This window comes from Podarcis liolepis (genome assembly GCF_965112155.1).
Source record: "Podarcis liolepis genome assembly, chromosome: 12".
Lineage (NCBI taxonomy): Eukaryota > Metazoa > Chordata > Lepidosauria > Squamata > Lacertidae > Podarcis > Podarcis liolepis.
The window spans coordinates 38,576,838-38,594,124 of record NC_139563.1 but is presented as its reverse complement, the minus strand read 5'-3'; the positions used below and the strand labels follow the sequence as shown (position 1 = coordinate 38,594,124).

The 17,287-nt window shown below is 42.1% G+C and overlaps 1 protein-coding gene and 1 long non-coding RNA gene across 5 annotated transcripts in view; one reads left to right on the top strand and one right to left on the bottom strand.

The window, feature by feature from the left end:
• Window positions 1-10,712, top strand: part of RFTN1 (raftlin, lipid raft linker 1) — a 101,050-nt gene extending 90,338 nt beyond the window's left edge. For all 4 annotated transcript variants that reach the window (XM_083468235.1, XM_083468236.1, XM_083468237.1 and 1 more), the window contains exons 8-10: window positions 4,402-4,505; window positions 6,145-6,226; window positions 8,797-10,712. In XM_083468235.1, the coding sequence (XP_083324361.1) occupies window positions 4,402-4,505; window positions 6,145-6,226; window positions 8,797-9,258 (648 nt within the window). In that variant the 3' untranslated portion in view covers window positions 9,259-10,712. The remainder of the gene's footprint in view (window positions 1-4,401; window positions 4,506-6,144; window positions 6,227-8,796) is intronic.
• LOC310690046 lies at window positions 9,752-15,724 on the bottom strand. The gene is made up of 2 exons (XR_014517837.1): window positions 12,599-15,724; window positions 9,752-11,790 (listed from the first exon to the last, which is right to left on the bottom strand). It is a non-coding gene; the product is annotated as an uncharacterized lncRNA (long non-coding RNA).
• Window positions 15,725-17,287: the final 1,563 nt, after the last annotated feature.

Genomic DNA, 17,287 nt, shown 5'->3' with positions numbered 1-17,287 from the left:
TTCATTCGTAGATAGGGTGGTTCACAACATAAAATAAAAATAAAAAGAGAGAATTTGGGGGTAAGAGGAGGGAGTGGAATGTTTCACTTAAACGTCTACAACATACGACATCTTGAAGGAAGGCATGGCAAGCTGGCAGGAATCATAAGTGGAAGTCCTCCTTCCAGGACCTAAGGATACACCCTAGCATTATATTTTAGGTCCTACATGCATGGTAGAGTTTGGAATTTTATGTAAGGGGGGGGGGAACGCTGCCACCTAAACTGTTGCCTTGTCACCTTTCAGATTTCAGTACAATGCGCAGTGAATCATCGTAGCTGCAAGTCACGCATATTTTGCTGAGTTACCAGAGGCAGTGTATTCTACATGCTGTTTCTGCCCTCTTCGTTTGTCATTCTAGTTACTCCGAGGATCATTGCTGGCGGCATTTGATCAAGCTTCCATTTTTATTGCCCCTGAAATAAATGTGAAAGACATACATGCAACTTTTGCGGTAGTTTCCTTGACGTTAGGCATGTGGCAGGGTTGTGCAGAAGACTCAAGAAAACCGCATGTAGTTAGTTTTGTGAGATGTTCCCATGTGCTGCTTCTTAATGACATGTACACTGCAACGTACACACAGTTTTCTCTACTTTCCTTACCTGGAGCTACTGTATTGACCCAAATATAAGCCTCGCCCAACTATAAGCCGCACCTTTAAAATTCAAGGGGCAGAAAGAAAAAAATACAATACCAGAATATAAGCTGCTCCCTTGAAATTCCGCAGGCACTCACACCCGTTCCATTTTATCATATATCCGTTTCAGCAGCGATTTCATAAAAGCCAATTCTTGTAAGATTGCAAATTTAAGCCGCAGTTTAACTTTCCACGGTTGGAATTTGGAAAGAAAGTGAGGCTTATATTCAGGCCAATACGGTACTTTCTGTAAGGATAAATGCTTAATGGTGCTGCCCTCGGGTAGAAAGCAATTCAGTCTTTCCCCTCTCACATTTACATTGTCACTGGCCAGAACTGGTTGACCTGTTCAGACTTGGGAAGGGAGCATGACTCTGCAGCAGAGAGCATGCTTTGCATTCAGATGACCGCAGGTTCAGTCCCTGAGAGCTTCATTTAAAATGATCAGACAGCAGGTGATGTGAAAGATCCTCTGCTTGAGATCCTGGGGTACCACTGCCAGTCAGTGTAGATGACAATGAATTTGATGGACAAATAGGTATACGGGCAACTTTTCATGTTCCTAAGTAATGCTTTTTCCCTTGTTCGGCTATTAGTTAGTCTATTTGATGCAGCCCTGACACCACCCCACAGCAACTCTAGGCAGCTGATGGGGTCTAGCATTTCAGCAGGTACCACTGCAGACAGCTGCCTTTTTGGCTCCTGAAGACACCTGTGGTTTTTCTTCTCTGTGCCCCATAGGTTGAGCTGCCTTCTGAGGCATTGTGAGTGATATAATATGGCTGCCATCAGAAGCTGGCCCAGCTAGGCATCCTCAGTGGCCTTGCTGTGGAGTAAGCCCCCAAAGGCCCCTTACTATTAGGGGAGGCAGACTCACCAGATGGCACATAACTCCGGGAGTAAGGGGTCCTCAGCAAATTGGCACTGTAGCTAAGGAGAGGCTGATGATTCCCAAGGGCTGTGAAAGGTCCTTAATCTGAACCAAATGAAAATATACAGGATCCAATTTACAGGGCAGGCTGGGCAACTTGACAATTGTAATGGCAGTAACACTTTGTAGTGAAATGTGGAGAGAAGCAGCACTTGGCTGTCTAGAAATCTGCTCACTGCTCTTTTAAACTGACCTTTGCCTTCGTTTTTCGAGCTGATAGATGTTCAAAGAACTTGAAGCTCAGCTCAGCGCTTGGCTTTTTTTCCTTCCTGAATTTGTGCAAAGGTCTAAGACGGCATCTGCTTGAAGAGAGTGCTGGTTTGACAAGTGAGACCAGTTTGGATTTTACAGCCTTGTGTCACTGAAAAAAAAAAGTCTGTGGCAGGAAAAAACGTGCAGCACTGAAATGATTCAGCTTCTGCAGATGCCAAGAGGATGCCCCAGTTTGCCAGAATGGCTTAGTCTCAGGCTTTGACATCTTGTTGCGTGCCGTGACAGAAATGGGTGGTGCTCCCTTGTAACTAGGACCCATGGGCTTTGGGCTATTTGAAAAACTTATCAAAAGGAAATAAATCTGTTTGGCAGCAAGATACTACGGGGTCTTGATATAGGAGGCAGTGTTATCCTGTTGTGATTGTGATAGCTGTCAGAAGCATCCTGCTATGCTCTAGAGGAAATGGGTCATGCTTATGCTGATACTGATCGTCCCTCACCAACCCCATTTTTCTTCATAGACCTGCCTGTAAATGGTGGTCCTGCCAGCTGCTTCTGAGGAGAGTCTTGTATTACATCTTAATGGAAAGCCAAACAGATCTGTATCCAGTGATCAGAGAGGTTCTGGGTATTTCTGGTCTTTAAATTGGACTCCTTAAGTTAGTCCTTTTGAGCATCAATGTCTTTATAAACAACTTGGATGAAGGAATTGAGGGGATGCTCATCCAGTTTGCAGATGACACCAGATGGGTGGGGTAGCTAATGCCACAGTAGATGGAATTGGGATTCAAGATCACCTTAACAGGTTGGAGAACTGGGCCCAAAGTAATGGAATGAATTCTAATAGGGACAAACGTCAGGTTCCATGCAGAAAGAACCAGCTGCACCAGTATAAGGGGGGGACGGGACACTTGGCTTGCCAGCAGTACATGTGAAAGGGATCTAGGGATCTTAGTAGACCACAAACTTAACATGAGTCAACAGTGTGATGCAGGAGCAAAAAAAGCTAATGCTATTCAAGGCTGCAGAAGTTTCTGATAGTTCAAGTTGTTCAACAGTGGAACGTACTCACTCTCCTTCATGGAGGTTTTTAAGCAGAGGTTGGGTGGCCATCTGTCATGGATGCTTTAGCTGAGATTCCTGAATTGCAGGGGGTTGGGCTAGATGACCATCGGGATCCCTTTCAACTCTACAGTCCTATGATTTTGTGATCAAGTGGACAAAGCAGGTAGTGATAGGCAAAATGAATTTTGGGGAAGGAGAGAGAAAAAGAAGAGTGAAATTAAGGGAAGGGGTGCTTTTTGTGGCATGGTGAGCTTCATTCCAAAATCATGGTAGCAAAGCAGAAGTGACAAGTAGCCTAGGACAAGCCACTGGTTCAAAATTTAGCTCCCTATCTGTAAAATAGGAGTAATGATGACCTACCTCAGGGGGTTGTTGCGAGGATTAATGCAGTGGACTGTGACTGTTTCCAGATAGGTAGCTCCTAGCGCTATTCCTCTTCTCTTATAAGGTACAAGTAGAATTACAGCTGAGTTTTCACACTGTTGAAAATATTGTGCGTTTTCTGTGTTTACATCCCACTATGTTCCATCCACTGCAGTGCAAATGACATTGCTTGGCATCAGTTTTTTTTAAAAAAATTAATTGATAATTAGCACAAAAATGCTTTTCCAGCTTTTTTTTTTTTTTAAAAAAAGACCGATATAGAGCTATAATACTGTAAGTAAACTGGAGGATATTTTATAAAGCTAAGATGAAAATTTGTTGATTAGTCCTCTCTCTGAAGTGGTCTGTCATAGCTGCCATTTTGTACTTCACTGCAGGGAATTATTTGATCTCGTATATTATCTGAGACAATTGGCAGAGCCAGACTCTAAAGTGAAAGGTACCATTTTTATCTCACCCGTGCATTTGCTGATGAAACATAACAAACAGGCTGTGCTCTTGTGTCTGTGTGCATGACAAAAGGAATAAAATGGACTGCATCCATATTTTCATGCTGCTGGATGCAAATGACCTGTACTCATTACCACCATAATGTCGTTTAACACACCATGAGATGCTCTGGAAATCAAAGGAGCAGCTATTCTCTGGGCTCAACTGGTGTAAACTTAAGAGTTGCTCGCTTTATTTTAACAGAATTGCTCAGCAGCTCCACCTTGTATAGTTCAGAGCAGAATTAGCCCTGGTTAGCATAGCTGGATTTTTGTACTGCTTGAATACCCTTTTGTCTGGAAGGAGGTAATTGTTCTCTTTCAGCTAATATTGCAGGAGGCCATTCATCCAGGGGATCTCCAACAAAACAAAATGAATTAGTCCTGTTGATCTGATTCATCAGCTGCCACACGGAAGGTTTTGGAGCATGGAAAGAAATGTGTTTCTCCTGTTTAAACAAAATTATTTAACCCTTCAGCAAGAACTGAAAAATGACCCTTCATTCCTTTTGTTTTTCAGTATTTATTTCTTCTCCTGTTTTGCTGAACTGGCAGAAATTATCCTCACCCGTAAATAAACAACCTTTATAAAATAGCCTCGCTTTTCACATTTAACTCTTAACGGCTTAATTTCTCTTCCCCAGGGGGCTCGAGTGCAGGCAGATTACATTCCCCTGCTGAACTCTCTCGCCATATATGGCTGGCAGCTGACTTGCGTGCTTCCCACTCCAGTTGTAAAGACAAACAGGTACGGTGCAGAAAAAGCCTATGGGACTCAGTCATAAAAGCCATCCTTGCTCATAGCATGGGGTCCCTATCCGTGTGCATTAAAGCAGCCCACAACTGTGAGAATCATGGTACGAACATGAAATGCTTCAGTTCCTCCTCTTTGTTTGCCCAGCAGGGCGAGTAACGGGAGGTGTTTGGCAGGCTGTGCAGAATATCTGGGCTTCAGACGCAAGTCCCGTCTCAGATAATTGATGCTAACCAATGGTTTTAACTTTCCTTTCCTGCTGAAGGTGGGGGCTGAGCATTCCCTTTCACCTCTCAGATGCTGTTTCATCTCAGTGACCTGGTTCACCTGCCACTTTACAGCATAGGTTTAAATACCAACATTTAAACAAACAAGTTTAAAGCCCACTTCGTCAGTTGGAGGAAGTCTATTGGTTGGCAGATACATGCCTGTTGTGGCAGTGGGGGAGTGTGAACAGTGGAGCCTAACGGCCATGAAATGCAGAGACATCTGTTGGTCTGTCACGTACAGGTAGCAACCATTTTACACATGTCTGATTGATGCCAACCACACACACAATCATTGCTGCAGACCTGGAAGTGGTCCAAATACAGCATGGGCTTATGCACACTCCACAGATGCATGTGGGGGCCAGAAATACTATCCCTGCACAAATGGGACGTTACCTGTACTTTATGCACATGGCAAAGTAGACTCTAGTCCCTGAATGTTCAATAGTCTTTAAGGTGTCACGGGGCACTTCTTTTCTCGTTAGTGCTTGATACAAGAGCTTAGCACAGCTATCCATCTAGAATTCATTTAGGCTGTTCCCTCTTGGTACAGATTCACACAGATCCTGGTTTCTTCATGAATCATGCATTCCAGCAGCAAGCTAACCCATGTCTTGGCAAGGCCCATTGAATTTGCTTTGTCCGACAATAATAAAAATACACATTGGGCCATATATAAATAAAGACTCTATCTCCCATAGCTCTCCTTCATGCAGTAAATCACCTTGCGGTGGGAACAGATTTTCTTTTGTCAAATCCACCAATATAAACATGCAGAAATAGCACATGAAACAGCCTTTCCTTGGCTGTCATCTTTGCTCTTCACGCTTGTGTTTCTCCTCCTCCTTCCTTGGCCCACAAGCTCTCTTGGACCTGCCCATGGAGCCTTTAAGCTCAGTTGAATTAAGGGTCAGTCTGTGTATTTAGTTTTATTTTGAGTTTTGTTGCACAGCTATGTAATATGTTAATCAGCAGTATAACAGGCCTTGTAGTTTCTTTGCGTGGATCCATTACAGTTCAAAGACATCCCTCATGTGGACTGACTTTTCTGGAATGACTCATTTATTAAGGGCTTGTACTTCAACTCCAGAACATTTTGGCAGACAAAGTATATACTGTACCACTGTCGGAATGGATCACAACGCAATAGACATGAGTGAAAAAGAGGCTTCTGGAGAGCTGAATGTTTTAAGTGCCAATCCTAGTGTTTTAGTCTGGCAAAGGCCACTGTGTTCGGGATCTTGTTAAACACTGATTTTAATGGATGGTTATGAGACGTTCCTTGAATTTTAAAGGACACCCCGGATAAATGGAAGTCATTTGTAGGATTGTGTTTTTTTATATATATATATTTTTTAATATAGGGATGGGAATTTGGCTACTAAGCAGATCGTCTTTCTTCAGAGACCCCTCCTGCCCCAGAAAACCAAGAAGAAACAGTCTAAGGTATATGGCCTTGAATTGCTCTGTGTGTTTGCTTTGGCAAAGCTGTCATAGTCTAATTGATTTTCCACATCAGTAGAAACAGCTTGTTTAACACTGCTGTGGTTTAAAAGATTTGCGGAACACTTTTGAACTATGTCTTGAGTTGTTAAACTAAAGAAAAAATAAGTGAGAGGTCCCGTCCTCCTTTCTCCCATTACAGCAAGAGAGCTGGACTCTGTGTGGTTTATGAGATGCTTCACCCCCACCTGGATTCAGCTTTAGATTTTCCACATAACTCTTGAATTTCCACATAACTCTTGAGTAGCTCAATTGCTGTCCACTCACACTTTAGAATATATACTTAGGTGTAGTGTAGGACTACAAGCTAACAAACTTTTCCATTTGTGACTTTTAACCTTCAAAAAAGAACCAAAGCACACTGGGTTGATTTAGCATCCAGCTATACATAGTGCTGTTGTGTCGTTCTGTTCATTCTGGCCTCAATAATGTTATTTTCTAATTATGAAATGTGCATGGTTTAACTATATCTTAAAAACAATCTTTTTAAAAAGTGACTTATATAGATAGGGAAGTTATATATAGTTGGGCAGCTGCATGCACACACCCGTATCTTTCTGTAGTTTGAAGGTATTTTGGAGATAAACAGAAGGAAGCAATCTTGATGAAATTATAACAGTGCAATGGAAATATATACCGTATTTTTCGCTCCATTGGACGCACCGGACCATAGGAGGGGGAGAACAGGGGAAAATTTTTTTTCTTGTTCTCCCCCTCTAAAACAAGGTGCGTTCAAGGTACATTCACCAGAGCTTGTGGGGCTGGCGGTGGAGGGAAGCGCTGCTTTCCCCCACCACCAGCCTCAAAGATCCCTGAAGCCTTTGGAGCGCAGCGCCCCGCTGCCCTGCAGAGGTTTGCGCGCAGCCGTCCCCAAGCTAGAGCAGCGAGACGGAGGCCTCCCTCTCACTGTTCTGGCTTGGGAACAGCCTTGCTAGCTTCTGCAGGACAGCGGGGTGAAGGCACCCCGCTGCCCTGCAGAGGTTTGCGCACAGCCGTCCCCAAGCTAGAGCAGCAAGACGGAGGCCTCCCTCTTGCTGTGCTGGCTTGGGAACAGCCTTGCTAGCTTCTGCAGGACAGCGGGGTGAAGGCACCCTGCTGCCCTGCAGAGGTTTGCACGCAGCCGTCCCCAAGCTAGAGCAGCAAGACGGAGCCCTCCGTCTCGCTGTTGTGGCTTGGGAACAGCCTTGCTAGCTTCTGCAGGACAGCGGGGTGAAGGCACCCCGCTGCCCTACAGAGGTTTGCGCGCAGCAATCCCCAAGCTAGAGCAGCGAGACAGAGCGCTCCGCAGTGCTCCGTCTTCCTGTTCTGGCTTTGGGCTTAGCGGCACAGCCTGCATTCGCTCTATAGGACGCACACACATTTCCCCTTAATTTTTGGAGGGGGAAATGTGCGTCCTATAGAACGAAAAATACGGTAATCTGGTTTAAGTCAATGTCAGCATTTCTGTCCGATGAAATGAGAGATTATGAGATTGGGAATGAGGTGGACAGGCTGGCATGATGTTGGCCCAGGTTAGTTATCATAGCAATAAGCAGAAGTGTTAGCATAATTTCAGACATACTTTTCCAGCTGTTTTTGTGTGTGTTTGGGTTTTAAAAACAAACAAAAAATGGAAGCACATTTCCTATAGATGTGAAAAACCCCACCCCACCCCCTTCACACGGACACGGGTGAGCTGATCCACCCATGTGGATAAATTAATGCCTTATGCCAGCTATGGTAGAAGAGTGAAATAATAATAGCAATAGTGAAATAACCGTGTACCTACCGTCTCTAGTTGCCAGATGTGACATGCTCATGAGATACGTTAAGACAAGAGCACGCTACGTCAGGGTACTTACTTGAATGAACTTCATATTAAAATGATTTCGAAGAGGGCTTGCATGTTGTTTTTTTAAAATAGTGTACATACCAAACTTTTCAAACACTTGTTTGCATAAGTGGCAAGGTTTCCTCTTATGAGCATTTTTTTCCAAAAGCAATGCTGTCTTAATCAACATGGCTCTGTATGTGTGCCTTACCTGGGCTTGCTTTCAAAAAAATAATAAAAATGTAACATCATACCTTGCACCTATCTGAGTTTGGAGGGTAGGAGGCAGGAGGACAATACCTTGTGCTGCAACTGTTCATTCATTTACTGTGGACAAGATGCACAAAACCGGGTGCGTAACAGCTCCCCATTGCCATATATAAAGGAAACATCCTACATATGCTGTCTGTGAACTTTCACTAGTTCATAGAAGAGATTGGGGAAGTTAACACATTTTTAAAACGCAGATCAAAATGTGCCATTTAAGAAGATTGCTGTTTTCTAAGAGAAGCTTAGCATGTACCTACAGGAGAGCTAACAAGCCAAGCTATTTCACTTTCCTAAAAAGTGCTCCTGTTTAAAAATAGAAATCCACAACCTGCCTCACACTTATTAAATTAACATTCAGCATTGAATTTAAACAGATTTCTGCTGGTGCCTCTCTTTTTTTTAACATAACCTTTATCACTATATCTGTTTGCAGTTTCATTGGAGGTTCTCCAAAGAAGACAGACACCAGAAGCAAGCCAAGAAATCTCTGAAGGCAAAACTAAGTGCCAAAGAGCGGCACCAGACAGGAGAAATGCTAGAGTTAGAAGTTACGGAAAATGCAAGAAATTCAGAAACACAGTTCTGCACAACTGAAAGTGGCTTGCAGTTCCCAGTAATCTCAGATCAACAGCTGGCTGCTGTTGAAGACGGAGGAACCGAAACTCTTGGGCATGGAGACGTGCCTCTCTACAACAATGAAGTGTTTGCAGAAAAGTGGAATGCAGGTCATAATGCTGAACAAGAGGGAGGAGGCTTGTGTTTGGAGCAGACAGGCATGCATGAAAACTGTGAGAGCCAAATATTTCAAGACCATTGCACTGCAACTGACACTGATTGGAGCTGTGGAGCAGAAGCAACAGAAACCAGTTTCGATGCCGGGTGTCAGTTCGACTGAGAGAGGCAATTATTTGCCAAAGTAAGAAACTCACTTGATTTCACATTGCTGGTTTTCTACAGGTACACAGTGGAAATGTTAGTCCTATTGCATTTTCAACTTGGCAATGTATGCAAGCCTATTCAGGCTTTTTCTGCCACCCAGGGAAACCCATGGATATTGGAAACTGTGTTGAGCTGCTTTTTCAACCAAACAGAAACTGTCCTGTGCTTTATATGTTCATATTTTTAAACAAAGTATAATTGGCGTGCACCATATTTTTATTCAGTTTTGTGAAATGGGAGTTCAGGATATAAGAAGCTTTAAAGAAGTGGCTATAAATTGTATTTGTCTTAAACACATTTATTAGTATGCCTTTGGAACTACTAATCTCTTGCAAAAAAAAAATCTAAAGCAATAAAGTGTTTTTGTCTGGGAAACCACTAGTGGCAGAGAGAGAAAGAGAACGCAATGGTTTTCTATATGCTTAAGAATCTCATTCATACTCAGTGTATCCGATTACCATTTAATCAAGATTATGTTCCAGATTTTTAGGTTGCTAATCAACATGTCACATAAAACAGACCATAAAACGAAATGCATGTAAAAGACAACCTGGTTAACTTGTGTATATTTCATAAAACGGAGGACCCGGGGCATTTATCACCTACTTGTATTGGAAGCAGGTGAGTCCTTACTGAGAATTTTGCTCAAGAAAATAATCTGCTAGCAAACATAGAAGCCACTATGGTCTTGAAATGCACAAACTAATACACCATTTTCTCAGCTAACAACTAGGGATGGGGAAGGCATTTATTTGGTCCACTTTTCACAGCAGACGGGCCTAATAAAACCGTCCCAAATTTACTTGCTGATTGGAATGCAACTCAGCCTGATTTTCTGTTTCTCCAGATTTTGTGATGCAGTTTTAGTCTGCAAAAGGTGCACACAGAAACAAGCGTTTTAGAAATGAATACATTGCATAGTGAATGGCCTATTTCACGTAGTAAAGTGCACATGGTCTAAATGCAGACTTCCCATGTATTGTTTTAAAAAATCTGCATAAAACCTATTATTGAGCACCAGTGAGACTGAATTTGCTGTTCAGCCCATCCCTACTGATAGTACATGATGTAAAATCACTGATTTTTCTCATATTTTTCAGGCATATTTAATCTTTACAATAAAACTTGTGTTATTGGAATTTTTAAATGCTCTCAAATATATATTAATTCTCACTCACCTTTTATGTATACATTGTAGTTGCATTACCTAGCAACCCACCTGGGCTCACATTTGGGCAATGTTTAGAATCTGTAAAGTGTTTTGAAAATGCCTTCTGTCCTTTCACAAATTCAAACTCAAGTCTATAAACAATACAGCTGCTTTTCTTTACCAGCTGATTTATGTTTGATAGTTCCCATTAGTTTCTTTGTAAAGTATTTTGACTCAATAAAACATGGTCTCTAGGTACACATCATGCATACTTAAGCTATTTTTTAAACCGTCAGCTTCATCTGCAAGAAACTGCAATTTGCAGAACACTTTAAAACAAAGCTGTACCACTTCAAATGGCTGCATAAAAGATAATGGAAGGATAGTTTAAATCATTTCATTCCGCACACACAAGGCAATTTAATCCCTCCCCCAAGTAATTGAAGAATGTTTACTTTGGCTTCAGCAACTTAGCAGAGTATTAGAAAAACAGGACTGTAAATAACTTTAATTACTCTTGGAATTCTAGATAGAGGTATCTCACCCTGAAGCAAGCATGAAATATCCGTGCCCCAATCTTACATTTCATTGCTGCTTAAATACAAATAACTTTGTGTCTACTTTTTTATAAGCCTGTGCCATAATCTGTAAATATATATACCAGTGACACTACAAAATTAGATACACTTAAAAGCTGTGAATCTTTTAATTCCTGCAGTAGTTTACTGTTCTTCATGATCTCTGTATAGAAGCACAGAGCCTTTGTCAAAACCCTTCTAGAATGCTAGTCTACAGATTTTGGTGGAAGGGTAGGTACCCTTTAGTGCTTTGAACATATCCTAAGCTGCAAAGCCCCTTCTTTGACCAACACAGTAGCAACATCAAGGCTAACCTCCTCTTGCTGGTCCTTAATCTAAACAAGCTAGATCTACCCTGTTCAAAATCCCGCCTCCACCCCCTTTACCTTTCTCTTTTGCTTCTTCTAGTTCTTTCATTTTGCATTTTTTGTTTGCTCGCAGTGGTTCTCGTGGTTGCCACTGGGTGCCTATAGCACAACCCCAAGAGACGTGACTGTTGTGTCTTTGGTTTAGGAGAGGAACATAAGGCTAAGAGCTGTGTTAACCGTCAAGTACTTACCAATGCTTTGGGCTGCAAACCCTTGCTAGCTCCAAATGGAGAGCATATCCCTATCAGCTCCTGTGGTCCATTAGCTGGATTATTGTAGCCTCAGCAATGCCGTTGTCATCTACTGACTTTGGTCCCACTCATTCTTATTATTTACTCTTTCCTACAACTACTTTCTAGTCACTCTTTTTCCCTTCTGTTCTACATCCTCATCTGCCATGGAGACATCCCCAAGGTTCAGCGCTGTGTTAAAACATTTTGGCAAAATGGCCATCTCCCTATAAACACACCCAGAATTCAAAATCTATTTATATTGGCTAATTATTTAAGGCGCCCATAGAACATTTAATCAAGTTTACAGGTGCCTTAAAATAAAGTACAGGAAGGATGTTTAACTTTCTGTATTAAAGGTCCATTTTAGAATTTTAGTAACACAAGCTACGGTTCTGTCTACAAACACTCTCCAGAATATGTCTGCCTTACTGTGTGGCTCTCATTCTGCTAAGTTATCAGGATCTCAGAAGGGAGGCTGTGAACAAAAGAAACGGGTAAAAACACAGATGTATTCTTTTACTTCCAACTGCTGAAAAGTCATATAAAGAACCATAGAATTGTAGAGTTGGAAGGGACCATGAGGCTCATGTAGTTCAACTCCCTACAATGCAGGAATCTTTCACCCAACATGGGGCTCCGACCCATGATCCTGAGATTAAGAGTATCATGCTCTACAAACAAATAGATCCAAAATATCAGTTTGCCTATTCTGAATGATGGCCAAGCTTATTCTTAAAGGTAAAGGGACCCCTGACAGTTAAGTCGAGTTGCGAATGACTCTGGGGTTGCGATGCTCATCTCGTGAGGCAGCCAGCGTTTTGTCTGCTCTGCAGACAGTTTTTCTGGGTCATGTGGCCAGCATGACTAAGCCGCTTCTGGTGAACCAGAGCAGCGCACGGAAACGCCGTTTACCTTCCCGCCAGAGCGGTACCTATTTATCTACTTGCACTTTGACATGCTTTTGAACTGCTAGGTTGGCAGGAGCAGGGACCGAGCAACGGGAGCTCACCCCGTGGCGGGGATTCGAACCATTGACCTTTTGATCGGCAAGCCCAAGGCTCTGTGGTTTAGACCACAGCGCCACCTGCGTCCCAAGCTTATTCTTACTGCATCCTAAAAATCTGCAGCCTATACTCACCATTCCAGAAGACCTCCCAGTCCTGAGGGGCACAGGGAGCTACAGTGGGGAGAGGGCAGGAATGCCCTATTAACCAAAATTAGTTACACATGCTATTGTGGATACAATCCCCAATAAAGTAACCAGTGCAAATGTGTGTAGATAACACCAACCATTGCCTGCCTTCTCATGGGCGTTTTGAAAATTATATTTCCCTTTTAATCTTGATTAATTTAACTAGATAGAAACACTTTCTTTTTAAAAAATGCATTTTGTCCCCTCCAAATTATTCCGTCTACTCAAGACACACCAAAGCAGCCATTTTCTGTCCCACGATCACTGCACCCGGATGTGTTTCCTGAACCACACCTCATTTTTTAACTAGCAAGGTATAAATTAATTCTTGAATATTAACCATGGCAGTTGCAATAAGGACTGATTGTTTCAGAAGTCTGTTTTCTTGAAGAACAGTAATAGGCCAAATGTCTGTTTTAATATGATACATGGAAATAGAGTGAGAATGGGCACCACCCCGGCAGAAATACATCTATAGTAATACAGTGAAGAATAAGTTGCATTTTGCACTCACTGGAAGAGGACAACCAGCTGTCCTGGTTTAAAAACAAAAGTACTATTAAAGATGACCATCTGAAACTCTTAAATCCTACGATAAATAATTGCAAATAACACTGAAATGATACGCTTAAAGCCTTTCGTTGTGAAGCAGTGGGGTCACAATATTGTATGTATGTATGTGTACACACACACCTACTGTCTAGATGGAAATTATTGCACAAGTGCAGATGTGTGCCTGAATTTGTGAAACTGATACATCACATAGAAAAGGGCAAGACAAGAAATGATGCAGAAATGAGCCAATATCATATCCTTAATTTTTATGAAGGCAGCCTGTGCTGGTAGCATCAGAGCCAGTGATGTTTATGTGACTGCTGTTTCTTCTAAAGTAGGAACTACGAATGAAGACAATTATACTGAGACTGATATGTTAGATTCCCACAATTGCCTGTGGGAGCGTGCGGCTGTTAAGAGAGCTCATGCTCCAGCCAATAGCATAATGATGCCGTTTGTATGAATCAGTATGCCTCTGCGACTGCTGCATATGCTGCCAGCATGATGTTCACAATCACATCTCTCGGTGTTTGACCCACCACAACCAAGCAAACTGGAGTATCTGCCCTCCCAGCCCCCCCTCCCATATGATGAAAACAGTTCATACAAATGGTACCTGCTCCATGCAGACCTGCCTAAGATGGTGTGCCTGTACTGACTGTGTCTCTCGAGTGGTGTAGAGAATCCACAGTGAGGTGCTCATGTAAGTTTCCTTAATTTCACATCATGTTGCTGTAGTTGCCAAGATACTGCTAGTGAAAATGAAAAAGGTTCAACTTAGTAATTATATTATCTTTGGCTTTAGCTACCTGTATCTCTCCATTCATGGTGGATGTTGCCTTAGGTCAGCAGCTGCTATAATTGTCAAAGAGTCCTCATTGTACAGAAAATGGAAGCTATGTGTGCAGCTGTACTTAAGTACCTTAAATAAAATAAATCTAGGTGGGACTTTTTAAGCCCAGTTCACGTCCTTATTTATGAGACCAGGAACAAGTGCAGTCCCCATTCCTCCGCTCTCCATTTCCTGGATTTGATGCTTCTATCCTGGGCTGTTTGAACTACAATTCCCCATTGCATCCCCCAAAGGGATATGCAGTTTAATTATGGTTCACCAGCCTAGCTCTTAAACCATGCTTTGCTCTTGATTGGCAAGCCGACATTAAACCACAATGCAGGTATGACAGGTGGTTCAAACTAACCAGGATTGAAGCGCTAAAAGCAGCACATGAAGGGAGGTGGAAAGAGGATGGGGATAGCTGAAAAGGTCCCACTACTGATGGTGTTTATGCTATGTTACTGAGTACAGGCTCCATTCCTTTATGCCCTTAGGGATATAGGAAGTTGTCTTATATCGAGTTAGAACTGGCATGCTATATCTACCCAAAAGGAGTAGAGCTCAGGGAGTGAGATTCCAATTTTCTTAATCCTAGCTGAGGTCTGAGTCTTTAACCTCCGCAATGCAACTTATGTTCTCGACCAGTGAACAATGGAGTCCTTATCTCCCATCTGCTCCTACTTGTAAAATGCACGTGGCTTCTGCATTCCAAGGTAAAAATAAGGAATGTCTTGGGAGAAACATTAAGATTTTGCAAGCTCCACTCAGCCTGCTATCAGCAGATAGGCATGCACCGTCCGCCCAAATTCCCCAGCTGCAAAAGTAGTGTGAAGTCTTAAAGAGAATTGAGGGAGAAGCAGAATGAGGGTGTGCGCAAGCACACAGCACCACCAGATGCTGCCCTTTAAAACAGCTCTTATGCTAAACAGGCCACATTAGTTTTCAGGAGCTTAAAATGCATTTTGGGGGTTCAATGAAGGCTGCTTCACAGTAGCAGGGCACATTCACTCCATTCCCAAGTCACTGTTTGCCATCAAAGTGGAAAATACTGCTCTTGCTTTTGAACTATCGATGCATTTTGCTATTACGCAGATGAAGCTCATGTTTGGTAAACCCCAGTTCAAGTCAAGTCAGGGTGACTTGCTGTCTCATACGTGATATGCTTTTACTTGCATCAGATTCTCTTGTAGGATAAATGAGCAGTCAAGGTACTAGTCTGTATGAATAATCTTGCAACCTGACCAATCAAGGAAATTTCACATCAAATGAATTATATAGTAGCCTGCAGTTGTTTAAAAAATGCTTACACTATTAGACCATTAAGAAGCATAAGAAATCCCTAGAGATTCATAAGTAAAGCATCAATGGAAAATATCTAGTTAGTGAGGAGCCCAGAGAACACAAGTCAGTGCTGTAATTATATGGGGGTCTTGTTTTTCTTTCAGAGAAAATATTCCAGATGAAATAGGGTTGTTAACACCTTATTTGAAATGCTTGTGTTGTTTAAGTTTATACTTACTATAGCAGGCTTGAAATTCGCAAGAGAAGACACCCTTTCTGCAATTAATAGTCCTTGAATCCTGCGCCTGTTCCTAGGGTCATCTCGCCGACACATTTTACAGACTCCTAGGTGTGTGTGACATCCTCAATTAAAGAGACAAGCCATTATTCCTGTAGTAGTCAGTCCATATAAGGACTGACAGAAGTAGGGGCATGATGGAGGAGGGGAGAAATCGGCCGTAAAAAGCGTGGCGTCTTTTGGATATGTATCTGTTGACATTTTGGAAGGAAGCAGGGCTGTGTAGGAACCCACGGCTTCACCACTGTTCTACTGTAGCCCAAATAGGTCAGCCATCATGTTCCACCTTTCTTTCAGCTGTTTAAAATCACAGGTAAAAGAGTTGTATTAAGAGGTGGCTACAGAACATTGGTTTATAGTTCCACTTTAGGCTTGACACTGCTACTGTCATAGATAATCTCCTTTCTCAGGAAGATTAATTCCCTCCGGCTCAGAGAATTTAAAAAGATCGGAATTGGCATTTCAAAGAAAAAGGCATCCTCAATATTTATACGAGTTGACAAGAGCTCCACTCCCTGCATGCTCTTGCACGGAGCCAAGCAATTTCCTCCTCTCCCCTTTTCAAATAGGGGTACTGACATGTCACACTGGCTCATTGGAAATCAAGGAGAGCTAATGCTATCAGAATAAATTCTCTTTCCACAGCCTAGCAGTGGAGAGCAAGTACTGCCATTTAAATCTGCCAGCAGCTAAGGAATGGTGCAATGTATAAGTAAAAAAAAAGGGGGGAGGGAACTGAAAATTTACTTCAGAATTCCATCTTTCATATTGCAATGTGCTTGCAATAGGAACTTCTGGAACATGGAGGTCATGAGTTTGACCAATGTTTTTAAACTGGTTCTTGCTGGGTGGTTTGAGCAGACTTTTTTTTTTAACAACACCCTCAAGTTTGATTTTTAAAAAAATGTTCTTAAATTGCATGCTATAAATTAGTCATCAGCACTGTTTGGCGTACAAAGGGCCTGTTACCAGAATCTAACCCAACTTGAAGTGCCTGGAATAATTGCCATCAGCTCCATTAAGTTTCCATTCTGGCTGGTGAACTCTAGAAAATTGAAACAACCACAATACTCAAAAGAATTTGGCACAATGTAAGGCCTCCTTCCCATGAGTTCCTGCAAGTTGATCAGACTGACTGGTCAACATTAAAGAATGGAACACGTCTCTGATATTACGCAAAGCGTCCAGACAAGGCTTGCATGCAGCTAATGTGTAGATTCCTTTTTTGTTTGGGGCAGAAGGTTCTGATCAGACATCCATCGCTACAGAAGAATTCCTTGGCTATGTTCGCAGTGCTGGACATGTTACACAAAACATGTCCAGAAGATGTCTCAATTGTGCTTGCACCCAGCCTTTTTTTTTTAAAAAAAGTATGATTTAAAATTAGTTATTATGGAACCATATTGACAACTAAACAGTAACAAAAATTCAATAATATAGCCAACTAAAGGCAGGGTATACAAAACCTAAACATATTAAATAATAACCATCTAAA